Genomic DNA, 9,677 nt, shown 5'->3' with positions numbered 1-9,677 from the left:
TAAAGAATTCTTGAAATTACCGAACCAAAGGGATCTGCTTATCAAAGCCTCAGTGCAACAAAGCGCACTACACTTACTATTCCAAAAAAATCCCATAAAAAACTATGGCATTATTTTATTGATACATATGGTGCCGGGTTTATGCATTTTCCCAGTTTTTTTTGTTGGGTTTTGCAAATTTTGATAAATAACCCCTTTATAGCAGGGCTCTTCTACTAGTTCTCCAGAGGCTGGATCAGAAATCATTTGAGAGCAGAAGGTGCACAAGCTTTTTGTAATGTCATCATCAATAAGTAAGTATAGATATAGGATAAAGTATCTGTTGTCTAAATTTAGCATATGTTGAACTTGATGGACCTATGTCTTTTTTCAACCTCATCTACTATGTAACTATGTAACGATCTTGGATACATTTAAAGAATAACACATTATAATATTTCAACAAGCTTTTATAACATCTATAATATATCTATATATCTATCTTCACCTTAATTTACAAGTGTGTTTCAGTGTGAAAGATGGAACTTAGCTGCCTAAACAACCAGTCTGAAATTAGCAGGACCAGAGAGTCCGCTGGGCACATCACGGCCTTTCGGCCCACGGGCCGCCGATTAAAGAGTCCTACCTGAAACACTTTGTACAATAGCCTTGCGTTGCAGATAAGCAGGTGAAAAAATATTTTCCAGTATCTGACTTGGATAAAATGGGATGATTAATTGAGGATGAATGGACTGCACAGTATAAACAGAGTTTTGAATTCCTCTTACAAAAAGCAGGAAACCACTTGCCACATGTTGGACGAGCCAGCGGATGAGTTCAAAGGAGCACTCGCATTAATCGAGTTGTAACCAGCCGCGGGGTGCTCAGACCTCCACAAACAGCGGTATTCAGATGAGAAAGCCAATAGCGGGCACTCCAGAGGACTTGGTACAAGCGTGAACGTTTATTGTAAGATCATTGTGTCGGTCCCTATTTGGACCTTTGGCCAAGCTGTCTTGACAAAGGTCCACATAGGGACTGCAATATTAATCTTACACGCTAGAACCAGGTCCTCTAGTGCAGGAAAGACGGTTGGACATTTTTAATGCATTGAGACAACTGTAACCCTAAAGGTGTATATTTATTATTTAAACCACTTTACATTTATTTATATATTTATTTAGGTGGGGGATCTGTTACTCTCCCCCCCCCCCACACACTTTCTTGTAACCAGCTGCACTGTGAGCCGCAAATTAACTAAGTTGTGCCCACATATTCCTCCTATTTACTAATGGTACAACGATTTATCTTGCTTCCCTTGAAGATTGCCAGCGGTGGGCTGTGTGTGTGGGATGCTTTTATGCTAGCGGCGCAGCTTTATCCTTGAACATGCCGGTATAAATAGGATTTGTGAATGGTAAAGAAATAAAACTGCAATCCTTTTGCAGAAGTGCACAAAGATATTAAGGCAAAAACAAACAAACTACCGATACCATTCACAATTCAAAACACATTGAAGACCCTCCCTTTTTGCTATAAACATCAAAGTTGATTTTTGCAGCCAAGCAGCCTTTTCCTGGGAAATGGGTTAAAAATATGTTGCACGGGTGATTTTTGGATACTTTATAATTAACAAACACCCAATACAATGAAAATAATACTATTAGGAAAGTGACCGTGTAACCACTTCATTGCCAGAATGCATCGATTTGTAGTGGGAGAATGACGTAAAAATTGGCGCACAAGTACTGTTTGTATACCACTACCACAAATCTTTTTCAGATAAACAATATTTTTATTATGTGCTTTCTTTCATGGTTTTTAGAACATTTTTTATGGAGTTTTTTTCTCTCGCTGCATAATAATAATAATAATAAAAAAAAAAAACGTTTTCAATGTGAAATTGTCCCAGATTTATTTCAGTCTGTGGTTAAGTTGCGGGTGTCGTGCATTCTCAGGCATTCCAGCTGAGACATGACACTTTGTTGTCTACTAAACTTTGCAAAAGGTTAACCAGAATTCATCAATTGTTTTTTCCCACAGAGGGCCCTTAGTCACATGATCCAATTGCGGAGGAGCACATTTAGTTTAAGGAGCACATTTAGTTTAAGTTCATTAGAGTGACTACAAAACTGGTTCGATAAAGAAATTAAATGCCTAATTTTTTTTTTAAATTAACCTTTTGGATGTAGATGTGATTACACATTCCTATATATTTTTTTCAAATGTCATGTAAAATCTTTCATCCGCAATATATTGATATCACATTCTCATTTTCTTAACCTCTTAAGGTTAGTGTGATATGCACAAGGAAATGGAGTGCTCTTTGGGCCAGCGTATTCTTATCTTTGCATCATATCGACATGCAAGTCCAGAGCTCACGCTGCCAAGAGTCACTGACGGAGCAGCGACCCAATCCACAATCTCTATTTCTTGCTTTAGTGCGATACAAATCAGACTCCCGAACATTACTGCATCATGCATGCTTGATGCTTGATGGACCCATATTTAGCAATGATGCTATCGAATACGACTCCGTCTAGCTCCAAAAGACACATCATGGTCCATGCAACGGAATTCGCTGAATGGTGTATACCGCTTGCAGTAAGGTGTCTTTTGGCATGACACTCCATAGTAACGGGAGGCCATTTTTTTTTGATGCTCCTGAGCGTGAATATTTTCAGTAACCATGCACTGGAAGATCCAGTTTTTATTAAACTTCAAATTGCTATATTAAAAGCAGGGGCGCACAATCTTACCCTGCTGTGCCCCCCTGTCTGCTTCCCTCCCTCCCTTACTTTGTCTCCGGCTCTCGGCGTCAAGTGACACTGGGGTCACGTGGTGTCATTTGACGACGTGAAGCCAAAGACAAGGTAAGTGTTAAGTGAAGTTGCAGAGGCCTCACGCGATCCCCCCCCCCCATTAATTGAAATGCTTTGGGAGTAGAGCGCGGGGCCGCTGCCACCACCGTGCTGCCTCCTGAAAAATCTTGGGCCCCCCAGTTTGCGCAACCCTCTATTAAAGCACCAATTGTGTACTGGCAAAAAAGTCATATGAGGGGGAAAATGGTACTATTTGAATAAACATTTTTAATATCTATGAAGATCCATACGTAAAGCGTACATTGGCCATAATCTTTCTTAATACTTCAGGCTTCTAACCAATGTCAGCCTTGTGTTTGCAGGAAAAGGAAGTATAATTTTGAAAATGCAAAAGGTGCAGAGAAAAACCACAGTGGAGGGGGTGGGGGGGGAGGGGGATCTGATAATGATCAGAAATGGTTTCATATGTAAAAAAAAAATTAAACTGCACATTTTAATTAAACAAAAATCTAATATTGCCCAAATTATTCACATTTGGGAATTTACAGAATAATCGCAGCTGGATGAAAAGCACGGATCAAAATTATTAACTGAAATATACGCTGGAGAAATGCCATCTTAATGTGTTTGGTGTTTAATGAACACATCTCAACCTAATGAAAATATAATAGAAAAATGAAATGACACTACACAGAAATCTCATACTCATCATTTATCTGCATTTCACATGGATACGGATTTGTCATTTTCAAATGTTTACAAAGCAAGATTAAGTACATGTTTGCAGGCTATTCTGCTGGTGGCTATCACCATTAATACTGTACATACTATCCTATATGCAGGCAGATATTTTCCAGCTGCTTGCATTTAAAAAAAAAAAAAATACTTTATGTTGGCTAACGTAATTGATAAAGTATTCCAAGCTTCATCATCTAGGTATAAAAAGGAAAAACCCAAAACATAATTACCCTCTGTTGCCTTTTGCCTAACTAAATATCTGCATAGTTCATAATACATTGGCTACAAACAACAACAAAAAAAAGCATCTAATGGTACAAGTGTATCATTTTGGCAAATAACTAATACAGTCTAATTACTTCATTGAAAGTAGAAATAAATATTGCTGAAGTGCCAACATTATATCCAACTGATACATAGTCTAAAAGTTACATTGCACCCACTAACTTAAAGCTGCAGTTCAAGCTGATGTTTTTTAAAAAAACAAACATTTTTTAATTCAATATGTGCTGTGCATCAATACAATCTGCACACTGCAAGTGATTGGCTAAGTTGCATATCGATCCGTTCTCCAGTAATCGACTGCTTTGCTCTGGGTTATTTAATTCAGTTATTGCAGCAAAACATTACCCACAATGCAAAGTCTGTGGGGAAGATCATGTGACCAGGCAGTCACTAGATACAATTGGTGCACTGCTAGAGAGAGGGTAGGGCTCAAGAGCCAGAGCCTGTCTCAGAAGAGGAAGGGGGTGTGACTTTGTAAATGGTTTCTATAGAAACAATGCTTGTTACATTAGAATACATTAAAAATGTTTTTTTTTTTTTTTTTAAATGCTACAAGTATTTTCTCATAGTACAGAACTGATTTATTATTATATATAAAAAAAACAACGTAGTATATTGCTTGAACTACAGCTTTAAAGGGAAGGTATTCTGCCATGTGCGCCCAAAGGGCCTTCCAACTTGGGGCCAAACTGATTTAATGGCAGCAGCAGGTTGTTTGATAGGTTATAACTCTGCAATGGGGACTCATGGAAATAATTCAGGCAAATAAAAATATTTGCTGCTAACAAACAAAAGGCAGAGGATACTAAAAACATGCAGCAACACCTCATAAAATGATTTGAAAAATATTTGTATGTTTTTTTTTTTTTTAAAGGTAACAATCACCAAAATGTAACCTATTGAACTTAGCATTGGGATTTGGGATTTGGTAACTGCAGCCACTTCTAGGAGCAAAATATTTTACAGCAACATTTCTCCAAAAGGAAAAATGTTGACGACTTTGTAGACCAGTGTTGGGTTCTCTTGGGATCAAGATGAAAAAAAAATTAAAAATAAAGCAGAGCAGATGAATGGAGCAAGTTTAAAGCACAGTATTAATACATTTGGCTCCCTTCTGCGAGACAAATGTGGTTATCCTTCTAGCAATCATTTTGGATGACCCAACGGGTATGAGAAGGCCACGTCCCATGCCTGTGAGAGGGGTGGGCAGATCATGCTGATCAAATGGAAGCGTCACACAAAAGGGAGACGCTCAAGGGCGGGACGACATGGAAAAAATAATGAGAAAAAAGAACAAAATATGCTAAGAGCTGTGTGATTGAAAAAAAATAAGACATCAATCTCTAAGATATTAGCCCTTAAATGTGCTTAAGGATTATTTTTTTTGAAAGGCACTAAACATTGAATTATAAAATAAGCCTTAATCACGTTGCTGCCAGGTGGTGCTGCCATGCAGGGAGTTAACTTGTTAGTGATGGTGTTGGTAAGTGGGACTGCACCCTTTAACCACCAGTGTCTTCACTTGATCTCCTTCTTGGTTTTGTAATGGGCAGAAACCACCATGTAGGTATCTGGGCTCATGTCTTTGATGTTGGGAGATTTGTTTTGCACGGGAGAAGTCTTGCCGTCCATACGGGATATCTGCAGCATCCTGCAAGGGTCGTGCTTCAGCAAATACCCGGCGAATGTCTCCCACCCGCCTCCGACACGGACCATCACGTGCTTATTGTGAAGCATCTGAAAAAGAAAAGCGTGGCAGGATATTACTGTTAACAAGAGCTCATTTAATTTATTTAGCCGAACGGGGTATTTCATAAAGTCTCCAAGCTGGAAAACTTGAGCAAAGGACATCACCAGATGTATAAACAGAAAAATCCACCCCTTGGATTTTTTGCCCACCACTGAAGATTTGCTCAGGTTTTGGACTCGGGAGACTCATACATTAATAATCTCTATCAACCAGAATTCAGCTACAGGTGAATCAGACTGAAATGAACAGTGCCCAGTTGTCAGGCTAAAGCGAGAGAATGTATCCCTCTCTTGCCTATAAAATGCCACACCCCATCAGACTTTTTTGCCCATATGGGACAGTTTAAACCACCTCCCTCCTCTCCTCCTCCAGCACCTATCACTATCCGGTTACAGCAGGGGTGAGCAACTCCCGTCCTCAAGTGCCACCAACAGGTCAGGGTTTCAGGGTATCCATGCTTCAGCACAGGTGGCTCAATCAAAAACGGACAGGTGGCCCTTGAAGACTGGAGTTTCCCAACCCTGCGTCACAGGGATAGAGAAGACCAAAGCTTTAGTCCAATTGCAATTACATATTTAAATAAAAAGTTATTAACTTCAGTGTATTGTTGCTGGAACATTTGCATCACATTTATCTCTTTCTCTGACAGGTGTAAAAACATTCTAACCGTATAATAATAAGTTACACAGAATGGCACGGACATTGCTTTTTCAGTTCAGACTGGACTTTAATTATGTTTGACTGAAGAATTAGTCATCACATACATTTGATGTGGACAGGACTTCACCATGTATGACCATGTAAACACAATATTCATACTAAATATGCCTTGCATGTGGCATTGACAGCCTATGCAAAATATATAGCAAATACATTTAACTACTTATATTAGATATATATATAGATATATATATTAAAAAAGGTCACAGCTTGCTTTTATATGAAGACATTTCTTCAAGAAGATTGGTTGCTATAATTGTTCCGTAGCTCCCACAAGAATTCAATTCAATGCATTTGCTGCTAGCTGTTTTTAATAGCCTAGTGATGAATTGTTGTGGAAATGTGCTATGGATTTTTAAAATCTTATTAGAAGAGTATTGCCTGGTGTATCACAGGATCCCGTCATAGAATTTCCAGTTATTTGTTCTCATTTCGAATGGATTCCACTGCGTGTTAGACAACGTCTTCATAAAGTACAAATAGAGTCTGATAGTACTGAGCTGTACAAGGCGAGAGCACTCAGGGCTCATGTGGGGGTATCTTGGGAGTGTGAATATAGGTGTTCAGCAGCTGTCTCTGGACTGGCTCACTTTCCCCATCAAAACTTTTAAATTGTAAGCTCTTCGGGGCAGGGATTTCCTTTCCTATTGTCTGATTTTGCTGCACTTATTGTATTATTATAATTCCCTGTACTGTATTCCTTGTGAAGCGCTGAGTACACTTTTGGGGCTATATAAATAAATATATTTGGTTACTATATAAAGACATACATAAAATACTTACAGTATGATATACAGTATGTTACAGAACCATGATCCAGCAGAATGTATAGTATTATATAATATGATACACAGTATGTTAGAGAATGATATAAAGTATGATACAGAACCATATACCGTATGATACAGTATGATATACCCAGTTCTGATATCCCAGTATGATATACCCAGTTCTGATATCCCAGTATGATATACCCAGTTCTGATATCCCAGTATGATATACCCAGTTCTGATATCCCAGTATGATATACCCAGTTCTGATATCCCAGTATGATATACCCAGTTCTGATATCCCAGTATGATATACCCAGTTCTGATATCCCAGTATGATATACCCAGTTCTGATATCCCAGTATGATATACCCAGTTCTGATATCCCAGTATGATATACCCAGTTCTGATATCCCAGTATGATATACCCAGTTCTGATATCCCAGTATGATATACCCAGTTCTGATATCCCAGTATGATATACCCAGTTCTGATATCCCAGTATGATATACCCAGTTCTGATATCCCAGTATGATATACCCAGTTCTGATATCCCAGTATGATATACCCAGTTCTGATATCCCAGTATGATATACCCAGTTCTGTTATCCCAGTATGATATATCCAGTTCTGATATCCCAGTATGATATACCCAGTTCTGATATCCCATTATGATATACCCAGTTCTGATATCCCAGTATGATATACCCAGTTCTGATATCCCAGTATGATATACCCAGTTCTGATATCCCAGTATGATATACCCAGTTCTGATATCCCAGTATGATATACCCAGTTCTGATATCCCAGTATGATATACCCAGTTCTGATATCCCAGTATGATATACCCAGTTCTGATATCCCAGTATGATATACCCAGTTCTGATATCCCAGTATGATATACCCAGTTCTGATATCCCAGTATGATATACCCAGTTCTGATATCCCAGTATGATATACCCAGTTCTGATATCCCAGTATGATATACCCAGTTCTGATATCCCAGTATGATATACCCAGTTCTGATATCCCAGTATGATATACCCAGTTCTGATATCCCAGTATGATATACCCAGTTCTGATATCCCAGTATGATATACCCAGGCATTCCGAGCAGCTATGGAATCCTCTGCAAGTTTATTGAACCCTTTGCCGGTTGGAAAAGCAGAGGAGAAGGGGAGCTCACCCCCTCCTGCTGACGTCAAGGGGTACTGAGGCACCCCAACAGCCCCCCGTATGATTTGTGCTACTCAACTCAAACGTAGATTCCTTTTCTTTGATAGACCCTGTCAAACTGCAACCCTCGCTCTCTTAACCTTGTATCTCTATTCCTGAGCAAACTAGCCTGAAAAGAACAAGAATCCACAGAGAGAATAAAACTACAGTGGTATTGCCGTAGAAATCAATGAAACCCAAACTAAACCAAATCTCAATAACAGCTTCATCTTTAGGAATGTTGTGAAGGTTGTGCTTTTCCGCAAGCACAATGTTACAACTGTAACACAGTCCCCCCCCCCCTCTCTGGAAGATGTTGATACTGGTTACTGCTGTTTGTGGTGCGTGCATACATGTGAGGGTCCAGGAGAGCTGAGTGGTCCGCGATGGTGTGGGGAACAGGACAGGCTTTTGATGATCTTGATGTTCAACTCAGGGTGTCAGCGCCTCCAGCTCCAGTGGGCTCCAGGATTTCCAGAGACAGTCCCCACTAGAACAGATTACATCCATACCCCTGCCCAATAGACTGTAGACTCAGGCAGGGATATATGAAAAGGGATGCTTTATTTGGCAGTCACTGCAGATGGATATAAGAGGGTCCCAGGCCTCTGGATGGTGCTGGGCTCTCTGGTAGTCTTGAGGCCTCTGAACTCTCTTTTGCCAGCCAGCCAAGGAGGGACTGACTGGTATGTCTCACACCCAGCCGGGAGTGGTAGAGGAGGACTTCTCATAATTTGGCACTTCCCCTCAGATTCCAGAAGGGGAGGGCACAAGGTCTGTACCATAATTGGCTGTACACAGACCCTTGTGGCACCACCACTTCTGTCACTCAGAGAGTCAGCATGAGGGGGGGGGGGGGGAGGTGTATAGGGTCAATGCCCCTAGGATAGCCTGCCACAGCCTGTAGCTATCAGGGCTTACATGATAGGAGGCAGAGAGGCAGCCTGGACCAGCCATGCTGCACAACATTATGCTAATTTAGCTCCAATTTTGGAGGTTCACTGGTGCATTGAGTAATATTTATCATTGCAATTCTCTCAGAGTGATTTCTATTGTACTTCATCTCAAATAGTCAACCTACAGCATGTGACCACACACACACACAGTCACCAATAAGCATGTACGTGTATATATCACAAACTCAGGAAGCGACAGGGGGGATGTGTGCAACTGGTCCATTTTATTCTTACGATCACCACCGAGCAACTTATTTATTATAATATTTATTGGTTTATATAGTGCTGGCAGTGTACATAGCCTCTTGTAGATACGAGTCCCTGTCCACTTTTTTTTTATTTATCAGAAATCAAGACCCACAGGTTGGTGAAAATATATAACAGATCAAGGAACACTTTCTCAAAAGTTGCTTTAAAAAAAAAAAATAATAATAATTTGTCA

General features: G+C 39.8%; 1 protein-coding gene across 4 annotated transcripts in view; it reads right to left on the bottom strand.

The window, feature by feature from the left end:
- Positions 1-3,500: 3,500 nt before the first annotated feature.
- GAS2 (growth arrest specific 2) overlaps positions 3,501-9,677 on the bottom strand; it is a 122,107-nt gene continuing 115,930 nt past the window's right edge. For all 4 annotated transcript variants that reach the window (XM_075567220.1, XM_075567223.1, XM_075567221.1 and 1 more), the window contains one exon: positions 3,501-5,561. In XM_075567220.1, coding sequence (XP_075423335.1) covers positions 5,343-5,561 — 219 coding nt within the window. In that variant the 3' untranslated portion in view covers positions 3,501-5,342. The remainder of the gene's footprint in view (positions 5,562-9,677) is intronic.

The sequence above is a fragment of the Ascaphus truei genome, chromosome 12 (genome assembly GCF_040206685.1).
Source record: "Ascaphus truei isolate aAscTru1 chromosome 12, aAscTru1.hap1, whole genome shotgun sequence".
In the NCBI taxonomy this organism is placed as follows: domain Eukaryota; kingdom Metazoa; phylum Chordata; class Amphibia; order Anura; family Ascaphidae; genus Ascaphus; species Ascaphus truei.
The sequence above is the reverse complement of the archived record's forward strand: the minus strand, read 5'-3'. Positions and strand labels throughout refer to the sequence as shown.